This window comes from Panthera onca, chromosome E3 (genome assembly GCF_046562875.1).
Source record: "Panthera onca isolate mPanOnc1 chromosome E3, mPanOnc1 haplotype 2, whole genome shotgun sequence".
Classification (NCBI taxonomy): domain Eukaryota; kingdom Metazoa; phylum Chordata; class Mammalia; order Carnivora; family Felidae; genus Panthera; species Panthera onca.
Window position 1 is genome coordinate 37,655,899 of NC_138354.1, and position 21,811 is coordinate 37,677,709.

At 48.3% G+C, this 21,811-nt stretch overlaps 1 protein-coding gene across 3 annotated transcripts; it reads left to right on the forward strand.

Annotated features, from left to right (window-relative positions):
- Nucleotides 1-774: 774 nt before the first annotated feature.
- On the forward strand, nucleotides 775-21,755 carry CE3H16orf89 (chromosome E3 C16orf89 homolog). 3 transcript variants are annotated; one of them, XR_013552915.2, is made up of 9 exons: nucleotides 775-1,083; nucleotides 5,460-5,609; nucleotides 6,661-6,811; nucleotides 7,904-8,021; nucleotides 10,051-10,186; nucleotides 10,821-10,925; nucleotides 12,244-12,330; nucleotides 13,444-13,587; nucleotides 14,932-15,039. XR_013552915.2 is itself a non-coding variant. In XM_060648435.3 (8 exons), exons 1-8 carry the CDS (start codon nucleotides 873-875, stop codon nucleotides 20,384-20,386), a joined length of 1,032 nt encoding a protein of 343 aa, XP_060504418.3. In that variant the 5' UTR covers nucleotides 776-872; the 3' UTR covers nucleotides 20,387-21,755. The 3 variants fall into 3 exon arrangements, 2 of the variants coding, with proteins under 2 accessions (XP_060504418.3, XP_060504417.2); XM_060648435.3 differs by lacking the exons at nucleotides 13,444-13,587; nucleotides 14,932-15,039 and adding an exon at nucleotides 20,313-21,755 and having other exon boundaries at nucleotides 776-1,083; XM_060648434.3 differs by lacking the exon at nucleotides 13,444-13,587 and having other exon boundaries at nucleotides 779-1,083; nucleotides 14,932-15,280.
- Nucleotides 21,756-21,811: the final 56 nt, after the last annotated feature.

Here is a 21,811-nt window from a genome sequence, read left to right on the forward strand (position 1 = left end):
TTGAACTCACAAACCATGAGATCTGGACGTGAGCGGAAGTCTGACGCTTTACCGACTGAACCACCCAGGCACTCCCTCTATTTTTCTTTAAATGTGATTATCTAGGATATTTTTTTCAGTACCCATGTGCTCTGTCTTTGCAGCTCATATTCTGTTTCTAGTGGCCAGGCAGGCAGGCACTGCCCTAAGGAGTCTTCTGTCTCTTCTGGCAGATGTGCAGTCAAACAAGCTTATTCCAAATTTATTTTAAAAAAGAAAAAAAGTGGGGTACCTGGGTGGCTGAGTCGGTTAAGCATCCAACTTCAGCTCAGGTCATGATCTCCATGTTGGTGCGTTTGAGCCCCATGTCAGGCTCTGTGCTGACTGCTGACAGCTTGGAGCCTGGAGCCTGTTTCAGATTCTGTCTCCCTCCCTCTCTCTGCCCCTCCCCCCCCCCCCCCCCCCCCCGCTCTGTCTCTCACTCTCACAAATAAAATAAACACTAAAAAAAAAAAAAAAAAATCCTTTGCGTTTCAGTGCTTTTTGATTTCCAGAGAGTATAAGTTCAATTGGGGGATCCAAAATATAGACCACAAGCCTGGGGAATCAGGACTGAGAAGGAAAGGGTGGGAAGTTACAGCTCTAGCTGGCTCCATTCCAGGGCTGGCCTGCTCCCCACTGCCCCATCCCCCACCCCCTGGCAATCAGACCCCTGCAGCTGCCCCTCCCAGACACCTCTGCCAGGCCAGCCCAACCTGCTGGGTCAGCCCTGCCTGCCACTCGTCTGCAGCGTTGCAGGGGAGGGGCAAGGAGGAAGGGGCTGGAGGAGGGTACGTGGGGGCGGGCCGCCCCACGGCTGAAGCACTGCACCAGACTCAGGCAGAGGGCCAGCCATGTCCAGCCCAGGGCTCCTGCTCCTGCTCTTGCTGCTGTCAGCGTCACCACCGCTGCGACCCTCCTCGCTGGCACCTCCAGAAACCCCAGAAGGCAAAGCCACCATCACAGGCCTCATCCTCTCTGCGCTGGAGAGAGCCATTTCCTTCCTGGAGAAGAGGCTGCCTGAAATCAACCTGGATGGCCTGGTGGGGTTCCGGGTGCTGGAAGGTAGGTGCACTCTTGTTATCCTAGACTGACCCCTGGAATACCAGCCTGTCACCTCTCTGCTCTGTACCCCTGGGACCCGACCACTTCCTGGCCACTGAAGTATCCTGCTTTAACTATAAGGAAAGAAGGGCTGGGCAGCTTGCTCCTTTTGGGTGTCTTGGGGCCCTGCTCTACTCAATTATTTTGGAAGCAAGAAGGATTCAGAGGCCACATGAGAAAAGATTGGGAACTTATTGTTTTCCCAGGAGGAAATGATTCATTTGACAGCCCCTCTCCTGATACACCATGAACCAGGTGGGCAGAGGGAGGGTCCCCTTTCAAGAGGCATGTATGGGAGGGCGCCTGTGAACAAAGCCAGGAACTCTCAAGATCAGGTTCCAACTCCACTCCCCCTACTTCTAGCCAAAGCCATCTGAAGCCTCCACAAAAAAAGGCAAGTGTTTGTTGAGCTTTCAGGGATGTAAGATCCTTGTGGAGGGAGCTGGTGACAGGCCAGTGCAAGCAAGGAGCCACTCCACACTCACTTCGAGTTGCAGGAAGCCCCTCTAAGAAGGCCACCTTGACCTAAGTGACAGAGCTGACTTGGAATCAGCCTGGGGCTCTGGCTGGCCCCCCCTTTCACACCACCCTCCTCTGGGTGGCCAGTGCAACTTGCCATCCACCACCCACCCAGCCTCCAGGTCCCAGTGGAAGGAGGGGCTCCCGGACAGGTCTGCTTCCATGCCTGGCGCCCCAGTGTCCTCCCCACACCCTTGACCCCCCATGTGGCATCCTGGAGACCCCTAAGATCCAAGATCCTCTCAGGCTAGGACCAGGGTCTCCATTTAATCCCAGACACACCCTGTAACACCTCTAGAAATGAATTATAGTAATAAACCACAGAGCTGGCTACCGCATTAGGCACAGAATACTTTCAGGGATCCAGGAAAATGTTTTTGTTTCTTTTTTAGTCAGAAGGAATAAAAATGAACTTTTAGGTCAAAAAGAATGCTGTAATATATAACATAAACATATCTATCTTTATACTAATGCAGTTGCAAGACATAACCTTTTTTTTTTTTTAATGTTTTATTTATTTTTGAGAGAGAGAGAGACAGAGACAGAGTGCGAGTAGGGAAGGGGCAGAGAGAATGGGAGACACAGAATCTGAAGCAGGCTCCAGGCTCTGAGCTGTCAGCACAGAGCCTGATGCAGAGCTTGAACTCATGAACAATGAGATCATGACCCAAGCCAAAGTTGGACGCTTCACCGACTGAGTCAGCCAGGTGCCCCGTAAGAGATAACATTTAATCTATTTTTGAAATCTTTTTTAATGTTTATTTTTTAGAGAGCATGAGCAGGGGTGGGGCAGAGAGCGAAGGGGACAGAGGATCCGAAGTGGGCTCCAGGCTCTGCACTGACAGCAGAGAGCCCAATGTGGGGCTTGAACTCACGAACCACAAGAACATGACCTGAAGTCATGGACCTGAAGTCCGACATTCAATCAATTGAGCACTCAGGTGCCGCCAATCTATTTTTTTAATAAAGGAAGGAACCCACAAAGCCATAGCATGTGGCCCGGCAAACATGCCTTGGATGTTACCTGGGTACCCACTGTAATCCCCAAACGCCCAGAGCTGGGAGTACTTTGTTTTGTTCTTTCAGCACTTGGGGACTCTGAGGCACAGAGAGGTTCAGTAGACTCCTTATTCCTCACAGCTGATAGGCAGAGGGTCTAGTATTCAAATCTAACTGCTCTAACAGCCCTTGAGGGCAGGGTGGGCACACACTGACTTTCCTGACCACCCTATTGGTGAAACACAGCACTGGGCTCCCTCTGAGCAGTGGTTGAATAAACATTCCTGAAACAAGGCAACAGACCTTTGTCAGTAATAGTCCCATGGGTCTGTCAGTTCCTTCTGAAGACAGAAGGGAGGGACAGGTGATTCCCTTGATGGACTGCTTTCTGGAGTCCGTGAGATAATAAAAGATAAGGTTCACTAAGTACCCGCCAAGCCCTGGCATAATGTAAATGTTTGCATGGGGTAATTCACTGACCCCACATAACCCTTGAAGTAAGTTCATTATGATTATCCTCTTTTTACCAATGAGGGGACAGACTTTAGAGAAGGGGCCCTTGGGTGGCTCAGTTGGTTGAGCATATGACTCTCGATTTTGGCTCAGGGCATGATGTCAGGGTCATGGATCAAGCCCCACATTGGACTCTGCACTGGCCATGGTGCCTGCTTAGGATTCTCTCTCTGTCTCTCTCTGTCTCTCTCTCTCTCTCTCTTTCTCTCTCCCCCTCTCCCATACTCACTTGCTCTCTCTCAAAAGAGAGAGAGAGAGAGAGAGAATGTCCAAGTTCACATAGCGAGTAACATCACATAGTGAGTAAGTGTAGGAGGCAGGCTTAGAACCCTGCTCTGACTGAGCTCCCATTCTCTGAACCATTACAGGGTAGAGGTGGCTGGGAAGGAGGGAGGTGATGGCCCGCACCAACACCACACAACAGCCTCAGACCAGGGCCACCCCCTCCTCCTTCCTCTCCTCTCCACAACTTTGCCCTTTCCTTTTACCGTAACCTACTGATGCCTAACAAATTATCCCCGAACTTAACTGCATAAAACAACATAACAGTTACCATCTCACCATTTCTGTCAGGAATCTGCAAACAGTTTGGGTGGTTCTGGCTCAGGTCTCACATGAAGTTGGAGTCAAGATGTCAGCCAGGGCTGTGATCATCTGAAAGCTTGAGTGGGACAGGAGGAGCCACCCCTGTTCACTCCCAGGCTTGGCAAGTTAGTGCTGGCAGGTGGCCGGAGGTCTCAGTTCCTCACCACATGGACCTTCCCATAGGGCTGCTTGGGTGCTCTCACAACATGGCAGCCGGCTTCCCTGAGAGCAAGTGGCCTCACAGAGAGCAAGACAGAAGCCTCAATGTCTTTACAACCAAGCCTTGGAGGTCACACACCATTTCCCCAATTTCTTATTGGTTTCAAGGGTCAGCCCATACAATGCAGGAAGGGCTTGAAAGGGCATGAAAACCACTGGCTGCCACAGAACTCACTGTGAGGGTCCTACCTTCATTCTCAGCCTCCTGGGAGAGCGAGAAGGATTTCACATTCTGGGGGGCCCAATAGTAATGGAATATCCATTGGTTTTCTGAATCCTTCTGCTCAGAGGTAGACAGGTGGACATTGACCTTCAAAGAGAAAAGGGTCCCTCCAACTACCTCCACCTGCCAAGAGGGTGATCCAGAAGGTGGCAGCAGCAGCCACACAGGCAGGGAGGAATAGGAGAGATAGAAACACGTCTCAGGACCCAGCACCACCATAAGGCCAGGTTGGGTTCATCTCACTGATGACTTGGCTACCCCTTCTGGGTGCCAGCACAGTACCCTCCTTCTGCTGTAGAGTCAAGCAATCTGGAACAAGGCTTCAGAAGCAGATGGCCTAGGTTCAAGGGCAGGGAAAGAGCCAAGCCTGGAGAAGAGTGCTACAGAGCCCATCACCCCGAAAGGTTTGCTTAGCACCCTCCTAAACCTCACCCAACCTCCCCATCAAAGCTCTCTTCCTGGAGCAGAGAACAATTCAGGCCACCTCTTACCCTCTCAGCCCTGTGCTGAGGCTCTCCCTCCCATCTCCTCTCTTGACCACCTCTTACCTTCCCCCCACCACCATTTTCTCTGACCCCTGTAGGGCCACTAGGAATCCATAAGGCACCTTTGTGAAAATTAGAAAAAGATGTCTCCTTCCTCAAGTCATTTGCCTGCCATCTGCTGGAAACTTGGCTAAATACATACACAAACCCATGATAGGATTGTGTGCAGTTCTTGTGCAATGTACAACCTATTCAACTGTATACAGCAGCTCTCCACACTGCATCTGAATCCCTCCCTCATTTTTTTTTTCTCCTGGACAGCAAGCCTTAAATGATTAATTGATACTTATATCTAAACTTTATCGAGTGCTTACTCTGTACTATGGACAATGGTAAGTCCTCTCTATGCATTAGTTCATTTAATCCTTACAACTCCCCACTCCAAGAAGTAAGGGCCATCATTACCCCCATTTTATAGATGAAGAATGTAAAATGGAGAGAAATTAAATATCTTTCTCTGGTCACCCAACAAGAAAGTATCAGAGTCAGGATCTGAATGAAGTCTCACCTCCAGAAATCAAGCTCTTGGCTGCCAATTTCCAGCACTCTAGTGCCCCCACTGCCATCACCCAGCTGAGCCCCACAAGGTCTAATTTCCAATAAGCTCAGTGAATTCCTTTTCCTCAGGAGCTGGAGGAGGCAGAGAGGCTCAGTAAGCATTATAGCTTAGGATAATTTTTCCTGTCCAAATGATTTGCCAAATGATGGAATGAATGATCTCTTTTCCTTTCCAGTGCAGCTAAAAGGTGTTCAGGAAAAATGGGCTCGGGACCCCCAGCTGCAGCCGCTGAGCCTGAGTGTGGGGAAGCTGGTGGAAAAACTAGCACCTCTCCTTCACAGATCCATTTTCTACCTCGAGCTGAGTGACCCTAAGTACCTAAGAGGTAATAGCAGGGGTGGGGGGCGGGGATCTCATTTCTTCAAGAACACAGCATCTGGGGGTGCTCCTCCCAGTGTAAGGGATGGTCTGGGACAACCTGTAACCAATTGGGTCCTGTGGGCGAAGCACACCGCAGGCTGACCCTGAGGAATGTTTGGGCATCCTTGACTGGGTTGAGATGACCTCTCCCACCCACACAGGGAGTGGCGCAGTGAGGGCTGAGAGTAGGGAACATGTCCCCCCTCATTTGTTTAGCTCCCCCCAGGCTTGGGAGCCTTCATCCTAGACCAGAGGGGAGGGTCTGGTCTGTCCCAGAGAGTGGGATACCTCAAAGGTAATTCAGCCCTTTGTGCTGCAAATATTAGCCTCTCGCTAGTATCTCTCTTGTGCCTTATAATGCTAAGAGTCTCTGACCCACCCTATAAACCTGGAGTGAATCATTGCTGGGGGGGGGTGGAGGGGGGCAGCCCCTCATACTTGTCCAGTCCTGCCTCCCAGGCTCCCAGCTCCCAGTCAGAGGTGGGAGTGAGTGGGGGATAATTGGCCAGTCCTCCCTTCCTTCTCAAAGTCCTGTTGCATGTGACCATATCCAGCCCTCTCTACCTCCAACATCCAGGTTCCCCACCCTCTCCCAGGCCTGACCCTTGGGACTATCCCAACCTGTGTCATCCTAAAGAAGCCCTAAGCTGGGCATCTTTTTTGTAAGAGCTCCACTTTGTAGCCAAACCAAAGGAGTCAACTAACCCTTTTTGTGTGTCTCAAACTTCCAGGGGATGCAGTAGATTTGGTCAAAGCCTGTCCCAACACTATTCCTATGGATTAAAAAAAAAAAAAATTTTTTTTTTTTTTGGAGAAGCGTTTCCTGAGTGTTTCAAACACAATGTGCAACCAGCAGACAAGGTTCAAAGCCCTAAGCAGGCACTTGTGTGTGGTCAGGGGTAACGGGGGTGGGACACCTAGTTGCTTGGCTTGGAGTTACAGGAACCTGGGGGCAGTAAGGTAGGGGATGGCCCACTGCCTCTGGGTGTTTCCCCCCACCCCCACCTCTCTGCCAGAGTTCCAATCAACCATCCAGCCTGGGTTTTGGAAGCTTCCGCGTGCCTGGACCTGCACAGATGCCTCCATGGTCTACCCCACGTTTGAGACTCAGGACTCCTTCTCAGAGGAAAGCAGTGACTCGTGTCTGGTGCAGCTGCTGGGAACAGGGTGGGCCTCCTGTACTTGCCCTGCTTCCAAAAAACCCAAAAGTACTTGCTCTTTGCTTGTCCTCTCATTCCACGCACTCTCCAAGTCCCCAAGGGTCTGTGTGAAACCAGGCACAGCCACCCCCCACCCCAGACACCAACCTCTCCCACCCCCCATGGCACCCGAGCTGGCCCCCACTGTCCACTCAATACTTCACGCCTGGTCCAAACATGCACCCCACCCCACTCCACACCCCACCGGTCTCCCATATCAGAGCAATCCTTTCAAAAACCACATTTGAAATTCCTGCCTGCTGTGTGATGCTTCCTGTTGTTCTCAGAACAAAGCCCCAAGTCCTACTGCCCTTCCAGGTCTCCATGTTTCTCTAGTCCAGCCCCTGGGGCTCATGTCAGACTCTCACTGTCAGACAGACAGTGCCTAGTCTGTCCCACTTCTAAACCCGCGCCTATGCCCATCTGGCCTCTGTGGGCCTCCTCCCACCCTGCCCCACCCCTCCCCCATGCCTAAGTAACTGTGCTCATACTTTAGGGGCACCCCCAGCATCCTTCCTCCAGAACCTTCCCTGACCTCACTGCACAAGCTGACCTCCCGTGGTGGGCTGGCTCTCTTAGCACCACTGGTAGCCATAGGTGCAATTTACATTTGTCTTATGGTTCTGCCCTCTCACTGGGCTGTAGGTCTCTGAAAGCAGGACTGGATCCCAGTTAACTTACCATTTTATCCGGCTGTGCAATGGGCTCGTGAGCTGGGAGCAAGCCCTGAATCAGCCTGAGGTTCAGGGATCTGCTCTTTAGGGCAGGGTGGAAAGGTTGTACTTGGGGGTTCCAAGGTGCAATAGGAAGCTGCAGCCTCCTGGAGCTCCTCCAACCCAGGTAACTCCAGTGTCACCTCCCCTGTGCTGGGATACTGATTTAGCAAATCAAGTCACAGTACACCTGTGCTTTATCCAGCAACCCCTTGTGCACAGCTGGGTGCCTGGAAACTACCGAGGTTCTAATAACTAGTCGGGGAATAGGGACCAGGGAAGTCTCCATGTCCTCAGGCTTCCTTTAGGACACCCTTTCTCTAGGGCCTGAACCACTTTTCCCCCAGGACCGACGGTGGCCAGCCCTGCAGGCTCTCAGACTTCTGCAGGACCCTCATGACCAAGCCCGGCTGCTCAGGCTATTGCCTGTCTCACCAGCTGCTCTTTTTCCTCTCAGCCAGATTGGTGAGTGCCCATGTGGGCTAGCCACACACTCAGAGGGGGGAAAAAAGGTAAAGAGGGGCTGGGGTGGCGCAGTCAGTTAGGTGTCTGACTCTTGATCTCAGCTTGGGTCATGATGTCACCGATCATGAGGTTCATGAGTTCAAGCCCTGCATCGAGCTCTGCATTGACGCTGCAGGTCCTGCTTGGGATTATCTCTCCTTCTCTCTGACCCTCCCCCGCTTGTGTTCTCTCTCTCTCTCTGTCTCTCTCTCATTCTCTCTCTCTCTCAAACTAAATAAACAAACTTAAAAAAATGCTTTTAAAAGAAGAAAGGTAAAGAGGGCCTTTGGCAGCATGGTTTTATATGGTATCTACCAGGAAAATAAGCAGGTTTTTGGACTTGTGCTTTGGGCATTGGGAAGGAGTAGTAAGAGTAGTCTGCCATAGGGGCATGTGTATGGCTCAGCTGGGTAAGCATCTGACTCTCAGTTTTGGCTCAGGTCATGATCTCACGGTTCATGAATTCGAGCCCTACATCAGGCTCTGCGTTGACAGCACGGAGCCTGCTTGGGATTCTCTGTCTCCCTCTCTCTCTGCCCCTTCCCCGCTCATGCTCTCACTCTCTCTCTCACTCCCAAAATAAATAAATATAAAAAAAAAAAAAAAGCGTAGCTTACCATCTGCCCACTATAACATTGAACCAAACTGGAGGGGGGGAAGGGATTCTGTTGGACAGATAGCTTTGCATGCTGAACTGGATCATAGGCATCCGAAAAAAAAAAAGAGAGAAAGAATAAAAGAGAAGCAGCAGAAAGAATTTAGTAAACGATTCTGTAAACGATTTAGTAAAGGGATTCTGTTAGATAGCTTTGCATGCTGAACTGGATCATGGGCATCCGAAAAAAAAAGAGAAAGAATAAAAGAGAAGCAGCAGAAAGAATTTAGTAAACAATAACAAATTGAAAAGGATTTAGAATATTTGGTCCATAGCAGCTTCCAGAAAACAAAACCAAGACAAGCCAGTCCCACCCCCACCTCTGCAGCCTGCCATGCTCTTCCAAGCCCAGGAGCTCAGACTTTGCTAAATAATGATAATAATTTCTTAAATGTTTATTTATTTATTGATGAGAGAGAAACAAGCATGAGGTCGCCCAATAATGATAACAATTTTAAACATATATATTTCCTTACCTAGAAAAGTAAGCCTCATTATCTCTATTGAAAGATGTTATTCCATGACCAGAAATCCTTAGCTGAAAAGGGACTTAATATTTTTGTTTGTCAGGTTTTTTAAAAAATGTTATTTATATGCAGGCTGTCACAGTCCAGTATTTCTGTAAATACAAAAAAATATCAGATTACGAGGAAAATTATTTTTTAAATATAATATCAATTATTTTTATTAAATTATTTAAAATTAAAATAAAATTTAAAATTAAATTTAAAAATTTTAAATTTAAAATTATTTAAAATTAACTTATTTTAAATTATTAGGTTGGACGGATAGAAAGCCATTCTGACACATTGCTACAGAAGTTTCTAAAGTCTCTTCTCATCTCCTATCCTGTCCCTGAGACCAGTCCATGGCTCACAGTTTGAGCAGCCCTGAAGCTGCCAGCTGGGGTAGCCTGCAATCTAAATGTGACAGCAGCTACTGCTATAGTGTGTCCTTCAGTGTTGGGCTTGTGTCGGGGCCTTCCTAACTATGGAAGCACCCATCCATGTGAGTGCCTTTGGTGTGGCTCCCAGCAGCATTGCCCTTTCCCTGTGTAGACCCTCGAGGCTCAGAAAGGTTAACTTAGCCAGCCAAGGTCATACAGCTCCTGAGTGGCAGAGCCTGGATTCAAACCCAGCTCTTTCTGATCCCCCAGTGACAGAGCCCCCAGCAGGTGGGGTGTGTAGATGGGGAAGAAATTCTGGGAAAAGGGGAAAGAGCTTCCCCAAAGGCAACCACCTGCCAGACCATCTCAGAATTGCAAGTCTTCTGTAATAGTGCCAGTCTGTCACCCATGTGACTGACTTCCTTATTTCTGGGTGTTTGTCTCCCCAGAAGGGATGCACGGAGGGGCTGTTCCGCCACAGCCAGCACTACATGAACCTCTTTTGTGCCAACATGATGGACCTGAACCAGAGAGCTGAGGCTATCGGATATGCGTACCCCACCCGGGACATCTTCATGGAGAACAGTGAGCCCTGGCGTTGCACTCTAGGGACAAAGCAGTTGGGTGTCCCTGATTCACAGGGCGCACACACACACACACACACGAGCTGCCAGATAGAGAAAATAAAAATACAGGGTGCCCAGGTAAATTCAAACTTCAGATAAACTAAATACATTTTTAGTATGAGTATATCCCAAACGTTTCATGGGCTATACATATACTTTAAAATTTGTAATTATATTTATTGGACACTCAAATTTAACTTGTCATCCCATATTTTATCTGTCACTATGTGACTGCTTCCTGCCCCCAAAGGCTGACTCAGTGATGGAGCTCTGGACTGAGTAGCTGATGGGCAAACAGATGTTGAAGTCTCAGAGATGAGGCAGAAAAGGAGTCTCTGGGTAGCTGCTCCTTAGCTTGGGTGTCTAGATCCCTCTACTGACCCCAACTCTTGAGTGACTGTAATGAAGGGTCTAAATGGGAGGCAGGACCTAGCCTGGGAGCTGCCTTCTTCCAGCCACTGCATTGAGCGCCCACTTCCTGGCGCTGCTTCACCTTGGCGGGAGGAGGCAGGTGGCGCTGTGCAGCTTTGAGCAGTGGAAGCAGGTGGGCTTGGGGGACAGGCCTGTAGGAGGTCCTCTGTCTTTGCTTCCAGTCATGTTCTGTGGAATCAGTGGCTTCTCAGACTTCTACAAGCTCTGGTGGCTGGAGGCCATTCTCAACTGGCAGAAGCCAGAGGAAGGATGCTTCGGGAGGCCTGGTGAGCTGCACTTGTACCCTGGCTGGGAGCAGGCGGGTGGTTGGGGGCTGGATTTCTAGGCCAAATGAGGAGAGGTGATGCGGTGGTGTTAAGGGCTCAGAGAGAGATTTGCAACATGTATGTGCGTGCAAACACACACATGAACACTCACACATACACGGAAATGGGGTCAGACCTTTTAAAAAGCCAAAACTCTGCAGGAGGGGAGACAGTCTTATTGGAAGATGTTGGCCCCGTGACCTACATTAACAAATCCATTCCTTCAATGAGTATTCCCTGAGCACCTGCTCTGTGCCAGACACTGTTCTAGGCTCCAGGGGAAACTAGGGTCCGAAGAAAAGAGGCAGAAACTACCTAAATTAACCAATAAGTGAAACAATGGTGAGTTCTGATAAGGGCTGTGAAGGAGACAACAGGCTGAGAAAGAAAAGACTATGGAAGACAGTTCTTTGGGCAGGAGTGGTCAGGGGAGATGTCTGGGAGAGGGTGACACAGAAGCAGAGATAGGGAGACAAGAGATGCAGCCCCTTTCCAGCCGTGTGACCCTGGGCAGCTGATCCTCTTGGGAGTAAGTCCCTTCACCTCTCTGAGCCTTGATTTCTTCATCTGTAAATAAATGACTATAATAATCTCCTTCCTGAGCTGTGAGGAGTAGACTTAAAACATAGGAAACCTCCTGTCCTGTGCATGGTACAGAGGAGGTTCCGAATAAATACAGAAGCCTGGGATGTTTTGCAAGGAGGCAAAGGGTTGGTTGGTTGGTTGGTTTTTTAATGTCTATTTATTTATTTTTGAGAGAGAGAGAGAAAGAAAGAAAACACGCACACATGAGTGGGGGCGGGGCAGAGAGCGAGGGAGAGTGAATACCAAGCAGGATCCACACCCCATCAGCACAGAGCCTGATTCGGGGCTCAATCTCATGAACCCAACCGTAAGGTCATGACCTGAGCCGAAATCAAGACTAGGAAGCTCAACCAACTGAGCCACCCAGCCGCCCCAAGGCAAAGCTTCTGAAATAAAGATAGTCTGCTTTTAAAACAGCAGGTACAAGGTAGGCCTGTGGAACGTGCATTTTTAACAAGATCCTCCAGCCATCCTGATGTAGGTGGTTGGGGGACCACGACTGGAGAAACATCAGTAGATGACAAATTTAGACAGTGGGTAAGGATCTGCAGATGGGTGCTCAAGGAACCTTCTGGAAGAACCTCCAGATTCAGGAGAAGATCTGAGTTGTTTGAGGTGTTGTGAGGGGGAGGAGGTTTGGTGAGTAATGTGTGAAAGTCTATCATGAGAAGGTCACGTTTCACCCTTCTCCCAGCTGCTGAAGATGAAGAATTATTGACAACCATTCAACACCAACAGCACGTTTTAAGAAGAGTGAAGAGGCGAGAAAAACAATTTACAGGTAATGAAAATACCCAGGGACCTTCTGGGCGTGAAACCAGGACACCCTGGAAAGAGTGCACACAGGTTGACCTCAGTGGAAAAGTCCCCTGGCATCCCTGAAGGGCCAGGTCTGGGAGGTAGAGGGCAGGGTAGGAAGTAGAAATCCAGAGGTCTTGTCTCCAGTGAAAGGAGCATGAAGGAATTTTCAGTGTGTTACTGAAAATCACAGAGATAACCCTTCTCAGACAAGGTCACGTCGGGAAAACAGAACCTGCACCAGGAACTTGAGGCAGAGGGAATTTAATATAGGGAACTCTTCTCAGAGGTGTCGCAAGAGTTGAACACAGAAAAGTGAGAAAACCCAGAGATAAATCATTGCAGTAAGCCACTACCCTCCCTCGAGGCAGAGCTGGAGAGACTGTGGAGCAAAGTGGGGTTAGCAGAGCCTGCAGGGGCTGGACACAGAGGAGGCAGAGATGGGGAGGAAATACCCCGGCTTCTCCACTCTTTCAGCCTGTGGATGTTGTTACTCAAACCTGACCAGATGATGAGCGAAGTATCCTGGGAAATGTAGTTTGGAAGGGTCAGTGCACTGTGGTTTGAAGCAAGAAAGGACAGGAGGGAATCCTCGAGCCAGCAGGCAAGTGACCAGTATAATCCCGGTGACCACATGTCCAGATGTCCCCAGCTTCCATCTCTTCCTGGAGCCATTATAAATAGTGCCCCCTTTCCTCCCCAAAGTGTCCTGATTGAGATAATAAATTATTTGGTCCGTCCACCAATGTAGAGAAAATGAGAATAAGATATAATTGTATTGAGAAGGGAAGAAAGAAAAGGTTTAATATGGGAGGGAGGGAGGGGGAAAGAGAAGGAGGGAGAGAGAAAGAAGGAAGAGAAAACTTGATTTCATATTTTAAAATATTTATTTATTTTGAGACAGTGTGTGTGCACAAGCTGGGGAGGGGCAGAGAAAGAGATGGAGAGAGAGAATCCGAAGCAGGCTCCACACTGTCAGTGCAGAGCCTGATGCAGGGCTCGAACTCAAGAACTGTGAGATCATGACCTGAGCCGACACCAAGAGTCAGACGTTTAACCAACTGAGCCACTCAGGCACGCCCATTTTTTTATTCAGAAAAAATAAATAACTGCAAGACAGACGCAGAAGGAGGTGGAACAGCCAGCTCACAGGGTAGATGCCCAACATATGTTGGTGAATGATCCCAATAACTAAATGGCTCCCCATGAGCTCCCCTGCAGCCGCATCATCTGCCTGCAGGTAAACAAGAGAGGGAAGCATAACTCCAATGGGTTGTTTTGTAGCTGTCACCAAAGGCTGGGCTGGGGAAAGGAGAGAAGTTCTCTGGAGATTCCAGAGGCCCCTGCCCAGACTAGGCCTGCCTGACACAGGGGGCTGGGGCTACCTATGAACAGGTGGTAGGGGGTATGCTGTGCACACCCTGAAGAGCTGGCTGCTCCCTAGAGGCACACAGCTGAACCCCAGGACTGTCCTGAGGGCTGGAGAGGAAGCTGCAGAATTTCTGAAGGCCGAGGTCCTTCCTAGGCCCCTGCAGATTGACAGCAGTCTAGGAAGCTGCCCAGGTGGGAGTGGTGTTTTCTCCTTACTTCTGCTGCACACCTGTGGAGCAAGGGGGCAGCTGGCATGGAGATTTAGAGTACAGGGTTTGAAATGACGCTGTCAGGGTTTGAATCTGCTTCTGCTCCTTCCTCACTGTGGCAGTCACTCAACCTCTCTGAGCCCCAGTTTCTTAATCTGTAAAATAGGGACCTAGCAGTGCCTCCTTCATAGAGCTGTTGGGGGTTAATAGCAGTTCACTGTGCAAAGCACTCCCCACGGAACTTGGCATATGTTAATGTGGACTGCTAGAGTTGGTAATTAGGCTCCTTGAAACCTGCATTCTCCCTCCCCCGCCAAAGGACCTGGCTGGGGTCTGTCCCTTCTCCAAGACTCTGAGGGGAGAGGAAAGTCCTGGCTCCTTCTGCTCAGGAGTGAAAGGTGGGCATCCCACTTTGAGTTCAGAGAACTAAGTAACATCTAAGGAGTTTTTGTCTCAGGCAGGTGCTCAGGGTCACCTGGGAATGGGCAAGACTGAAGCAGCAATGCAGGAGGCTGTCAGGGTCAAGAAATGAGCTGTGGAGTCGCCAGAGCTGGGGAGCTCGGCTGTGCTATCTGAGCCTCAGTTTCCCTATATGCAAAACAGGCATGGGGGGCTGTCCTAGAAGGTCTCATGCAAGGCCTGAAAGCAAGGGAAGGTAGGAGGGAGCTGGACAATGATGTGGCTCCTGGTCAGATCCCAGGGGAAGGAGGCTCTGGAGTGGGAATCAGACCTGAGTCACCCCCCTGAGATGGAGGGCTAGGCTTTTGTGTCCTGTATAAGTGAGTCATTGGAAGGAGGCATGACGTCCCCAGTGAGGAGGCTCCAACTGGCTGAAGTCATTTCTCTGGAGAAGGGAGCCATTAGTGACCAGCACTCATAGCAGCTGGGGGATGGGTGGCCAGCCAGCAAAGGGGATTTGGCTGGCTGAGCAAGTATCTGAAAAGCACTCATAACGGAACTGTGGCCACCACACAGTACTCACAAAGAGGACTCTCTCTCCCCAGATGGCTGCTCCTCCCACAACACAGCCACGGCTGTCGCAGCCCTGGGTGGCTTCCTCTACATCCTGGCAGAATACCCCCAGCAAATGGAGAGCTGTGGCAGTCCACACTGGCACGACCCAGCGGCCACTGAGACAAATGGTTCCACTCCTGCCACTGGAAGATAAGACAGATGCCTTTAGTCCTTCCTCCCTTAAATCCTGGGTGCCTGGGTCATACCTTGACCAGGAGGTAGCTGAAGACGCAGACTAGCCAAGCAACCCAGCTTCTCCGCACGGAGCAGAGCCAGGGAAGGTGAGGCTGGGATGGATCCAGGCGTAGAAGCAGAGAAATAAATTCAGAGTGCAGTCGAGTGGGGAGTCGAGTGTTGTTTCTCAGTCGTGTGGACAGCTTCTGTTTCAACACAAATTCCAAGGAGACCCATAAACTTGAGTCTTAAAGGCAATTTATTCAGATGTCAACTGTTGTGTCTTTCCCAGTGGGAGAAATGAGGGTCTCCGAACCTGACAGTTGGAGTCATGACCGAACTTGAGATCTGACCACGAAAAGCAACACATAACTCTTTGTACCCATGCAAGGAACTCTACGCTATCATGTCACAGCCTGTCACAGCCTTGTCATTTTACAGAAGGCAGTGTGACATAATGGTTAAAGATGAGGTTCTGTGTCCGGGCTGCCTTGAGTCCACATCCCAGCTGCCCCCCCCCCCCCCCCAAGTAGCTCTGTGTCCTTGGGCGAAGTCATTTAGCAGCTCTGTGACTCTGTTTCCTCATCAGGACAGTTGGGATCATTACAGCACCTACCTCCGGATTACTTGCAGTGCTGTGAGAATCATGTTCGTAAGTGTCCTAAGAACAATTCCTGTAACATAATAAGTGCCAGGGGAGTGTTCCCTGCTTGTACTTCTTCCCTCGTGTTCTGCTTCATTGTGAGTATATCTAAACATGTCAGCTAGAATTCCTTTTTGTTTTCAATTAATTTATTTATTTTGTTGAAGTACAGCTGCCATACAATCTGCTGAAGCTCTGACACTAATCTAGTATTCAAGGAAAGGCCTTTGGAACGTTACCACAGGTCCAGGTGGTGCTGTCTATGCTGCAGATTTCAGGCTACGTGCAGACGCATGTCAAAATCAGACTCTGGGGTAGAAAAATCAGCTAAAAACCCTGTCCTTGGGCTGGAAGTGTCTTTAAGTCCATCATCTTGTTTTGCCTCAAAGTGAAAAGTAGCTACTGATTGTCCTGATGTGATTATTTAGTTGTATTTGAGAACCTGAATTAAAACACCCAGGCTCCTTCTGTGCTCAGCTGAATAACCTGGTGGGGGCAGTGGTTCTTCTAAATCTTTTTCTTGGGAGTTAGTCTCCTCTGTCTAATCCTCTTTGCTTGTGCCCCTGGATGCTTTCCTGAAAGTGCTCTTAAATTGTCAGGCACGCCGAAACGGTCCTGGATTTCGCTGACAAGTTTGACTTGCTTTCGAGTTGCTAGCTTTCTTGGGGACCCAAGGGGCAGAATTTAATACCCACCTGGCGCTCCATATGCTTCAAGGATTTCTCCCACACTATCCCACAAACCAAAGTTTACCAAGACAGGCACACGGCCTAGAGAGAGGTGGGGGGCACACAACCAGATTAGGGGGGATTATGCCCCAGCCCCATCCTTCCTGAATTGGGGCTGGATTAGTCACTGGGGCCTGACGCTGATACACGTTTAGAAGATTTAAATTACCAAACTAGGGCAGGGGGGCGGGGGCGGGGTGGGGGGGAAAGGAGGAGGACTCTAGCAGACATCTGGGTCTGTAAGTCACTTTCAGGAAAAGAGAATCCTAATGCAGAATGGAGACATGGGAAGAAAAATTTGCAAGATGAACCCCCTCTGAATTGTGACTTCCTTGCATCACGGTTGCTGCAGGGCACCAAGAAGAGGTAAAAACACCAAAGGATGAATCTCTTTATCACTCCCACACCCCAGACCTCAGCTTCTTATTGAAGATAAATTACATGAGCACGTAACATGATGTGGAGGTGGGCCTTCATTTCCCATTCTTTGTTTTTTTCATGTTTATTTATTTTGAGAGAGAGCACGCAAGAAGGGAAGGGGCAGAGGTGGAGGGAGAGGGAGAATCCCAAGCAGGCTCCGCACTGCCAGCTCAGAGCCCAACGCAGGGCTCGAACCCACAAATCGTCAGATTATGACATGAGCCGAAACCAAGAGTCAGACAGTCAAGCGACTGAGTCACCCAGGTGCCCCTCCCATATTCTGAACACTGTTGTTCTATCCAGTACCAGGGCACTGCCTTGCCAGAGGAGTTTCTCAATGTATGGCCTGTGCAGCTGGCATCAGAACCTGCTGGGGAGCCTTGTTAAACATGCAGATTCCCCACCCTGCCTCTAGAGATTCTCATTCAGCCACCGGGAGGGGGCCTGGGAACGTGCCTCTCTGACAAGCTCCTAAGGGACACTGATGCTCGCCAAGGCTGAGAACAGTGGGGTCTCCAAGGCCTGGACCTGTATGACATCAAGGGATATCTACAGTTAGATAAGGGGCACATCTAGGGTGGTGGCCTTGACCGTGTACATCCAGAGGCATAAGTAATGTCTCTTCCATCACATGCTCCTCTACCCTGCAAGATTCTTTCGGCTGGTCTAGAAATTAAGTTGACATTAATAGAAGAAAAAAAAGTTCAATAACATGCATACTGCCTGTATACGTGAGAGAGACCCACTCCCTACAATGATCTAAGGTATCACTTTAAATACCATCTCCAGCTAAAGACAAAAGAAGGTGTTGGGGATGAGCCTCTCATTTATGAGAGGCTCCTGGGGAAAGCACAGGAAGCAAGAGTAGATTTAAGTCCATGCTGTCTCTATTGATAACAGTTTCTGGAGATTTATTTATCCATCCCCCTCTTTCTGCTTGTGACAGAGAGAGACATCCCTACAAAAGGGTGTTTCCCTTATATGTATGAATATCTCTTACAAAAGGGTAAATTCTCAGTTTTCAGAGCATCTCTCATGTCTGCAGCTTCTTAAAAATAACCAGCTGAAAATAATCAGTGCGCCAAAGAGGCATATCTTGGGGTGGCAAGATTTGCTCCCCTATACCTTCCTCAGTGTTCACACTCATCCACTGTGATTTTAGGTGCTCCAGCAATATTCCTGTCAAAAGTGTGTTCCATATAGGCCCCCTGTTCAAGATAAACAATTTCACTATAAAAGACTAATTCTGGTTAAATAAATCATTGTGTTTTTTAAGCTTTTCCCTTTAATATGTAAATATGTACAGGAAAAGTTGTGAACTCAAGCTTCAGAACCATCTTCCCCCTCTGCTTACAGCTGTGTGACCGTGGGTCACTAGCTTGCCCTCTCTGTGCCTCCATTTCCTTTTCCGTAAAATGGGTATCATAATAACACCCACCTTTAGGACTCAGGAGGAGATCTGATAAAATGGTGCAGGTTGGCCCCTCACACGCTGCCTGAGACTTAAATGAGCTCAGTGACTATTAGCAGTGAGTGAGTTTTCTCAGAAAACCCAGGATCCACACCACCTCCACCTCTGGGGTTTACTGGCAAATGATGTCATTCCCAGTGAAATACCACATCCATTCATTCAATAAATAGTAGCTGAGAACCTACTGTGTGCTAAGCTGTCCTCTGGACAAGGGAGATGCAGCTGAGAACAAACAAGGACCCTGTTCCCATCATTTGTTTAAGAAAAATCCATGGAGTACCTACTTTGCTCCAAGGACTGTGCCAAGTGCCAGGGGAAAGCAGTGAAAAGCAGACATAGTCTCTGTCCTGAGAGATGAAAGTCAAGGTAGGAGAGACATTAAGAAATCGGGGGCGCCTGTTTGGCTCAGTAGGAACATGCAACTTTTTTTTTTTTTAATTTACATTCAAATTAGTTTGCATATAGTGCAGCAACGATTTCAGGAGTAGATTCCTTAATGCCCCTTACCCATTTAGCCCATCCCCCCTCCCACAGCCCCTCCAGTAACCCTCTGTTTGTTCTCTATATTTATGAGTCTCTAGTGTATTGTCCCCCTCCCTGTTTTGATATTATTTTTGTTTCCCTTTCCTTATGTTCATTTGTTTTGACTTTTAAAGTCCTCATATGAGTGAAGTCATGTATTTGTCTTTCTCTGACTAATTTCACTTAGCATAATAGCCTCCAGTTCCATCCACATGGTTGCAAATGGCAAGATTTCATTCTTTTTGATTGCTGAGTAATACTCCATTGTATATATATACCACATCTTCTTTATCCATTTATCCATCAGTGGGCATTTGGGCTCTTTCCGTACTTTGGCTATTGTTGATAGTGCTGCTGTAAACATTGGGGTGCATGTGTCCCTTCGATACAGCACACCTGTATCCCTTGGATAACTACCTAATAGTGCAATTGCTGGGTCGTAGGGTAGTTCTATTTTTAGTTTTTTGAGGAACCTCCACACTGTTTTCCAGAGTGGCTGCACCAGCTTGCATTCCTACCAGCAGTGCAAAAGAGATCCTCTTTCTGTGCATCCTCGCCAACATCTGTTGTTGCCTGAGTTGTTAATGTGAGCCATTCTGACAGGTGTGAGGTGGTATCTCATTGTGGTTTTGATTTGTATTTCCCTGATGATGAGTGATGTGGAGCATTTTTTCATGTGTCGGTTGGCCATCTGGATGTCTTTGGAGAAGTGTCTATTCATGTCTTATGCACATTTCTTCACTGGATTATTTGTTTTTGGGTGTTGCTTTTGATAAGTTCTTTATAGATTTTGGATACTAACCCTTTATGTGATATGTCATTTGCAAATATCTTCTCCCATTCTGTCGGTTGCCTTTTAGTTTTGCTGATTGTTTCCTTTGCGGAGCATGCAACTCTTGATCTCAGGGTTTTGAGTTTGAGCTCCATGTTAGTTGCAGAGATTACTTAAAAATAAAACTTGGAAAAAAAGAAAGAAAAGAAACAGTTATAATCAATCAGATTGCACTTGTGGTAGGAAAGACAGGGTGCACTGCTTAGACATGGTATTCTTTCCTTCAATCGATAAGCTGACAGTAATGCATAAGCATTGTTCATGCTCTGGATGAAAGAAACACAAGATACTTGCTATATTCCATGTCCTGCCAGAGCTTAGAGCTCTCAGTCAGAGACTGCTGAATGCATGAAAAAAATAAGCAGCAACAGAAGAGGCATCTTCGGGAAATGTGTGCTCAAAAGCTGAAAGAAGTGGATAAACTCACAGGCAGCATGTGGACGGAGGACAAAGGAAGAGGTCCAATCCCCAACCCCCATTCATTCAGCGTCTAGCTTCAAACCCTCTCATGCTATTTGCAGTCACTCCCTGCTCCCAGCCACAACTACAGGCAACCACTAATCTGCTTTCTGTCCTTCCAGATTCACCTTTTCCAGACACTGAAAACAAGTGGAACCACACAACAGAACTTTTGGGGGTGATGAAAACGTCCTAAAATTGGACTAAGATATGCTATCTCTGCAACATCTACTGAAAATCATTGACACGTACACTTTAAAACAGTTAAATTTTATGGTATGTAAATTATACCTCAATAAAACCATTATATAAAAAAAACAAAAAACAAAAACACACAAAAAACCCCCTAGATCTTCCAGTAGCTTCCTGTTTCCACTTAGGCTGAAATCCAAATGAATTTCCCTGGAGCCCTGCAGGATCTGGCATTGGCCTGACCCTTCCTCCTCTACCCTCCCCGACCAAGCTCCAGCCCATCTCCGGGCTCTATAGTGCCCTCTGCCTGTGAGGCTCTGGCCCTGCATCTCCCACAGTTGTCCCTTTTTTCTGGTCCCTTATTACTCAGTCTACAATGGGTTTTGAGAGGCCTTCCCTGCCACCTCCCCCTAAGACATGGTTCTTTCTCCATCCTGCTTCTTCCCACCACACTTGGGTTGTTTACTGTGTGTCTCCACGAGGGCAGGGCCAAGCTGTCTGTTTCATCAGCCTCTAGCACAGAGGAGGCCCTCAATCTGTTGAATACACAAGTGACTATACAGCCAGATGAGGATGTTGAGAAGAGACGAAGGTATTCCTAAGGAAGGATAAATATGAGCAGAGGAGACAGCCCTGAGTTAGTTAGCTGGTGTGGCTGGAACTGTGGGTTCGGGCTTGTTGAAAGATAAACTGAGGTATATTAAAAATGTTAAGGGTTTATTTGAGCAAAAATCAATTCAAATCCAGCAGTACCAAATTGAAGTGGAGAGGAGCCAGGGGAAAGACCTCAACAAAGAAGGCGAGAAAATAAAGACAGGAAATTGGTTGCCTATAGTTTAATGCCTAGTTGACTGTTAGTTAAAGCTGTTTGTAAATGGCCATTCTTAGCATTTTGGTTTCATAACCTTGAGGCATTTACAGTCTTGGGTTCTCGTTTGCTTCTGTAAGCAGTGTTAAAGAAAAAGAGGTGCACCTGGCTGGCTCAGTCGTGTAGCGCGCAACTCTTGATCTCAGAATCCTCAGTTCGAGGCTCACGGGCCCCAAATAGAGTCACATATGCCAAGCCCCACATCAGCAAACCAAGACTTAATACGTAACTTAACTGCAGTTTCAGCCTCTTCCAGGAATGAAAGTTTTAACTCCAGTCTGGAGTAACCTGGTCAGCACTAGTGAAATCATCTACAAGATAGGCCCCTGCCCTTCCCCCAAAGGAAGGTGAAGTTGCCAGAAACAATCTTTCTTTGTCTCACTCCCTGTCTGCTTATAAACCCCTTTCATTTTGTACGGCTCTTTGGAGCTCCTTTCTATTTGCTAGATGGAATGCTGCTTAGTTCATGAGTCGTTGAATAAAGTCAATTTGATCTTTAAATTTACTCAGTTGAATTTTGTTTTTTAACAGCAGCCTTTGCATAAAGCCACATCAATCCGA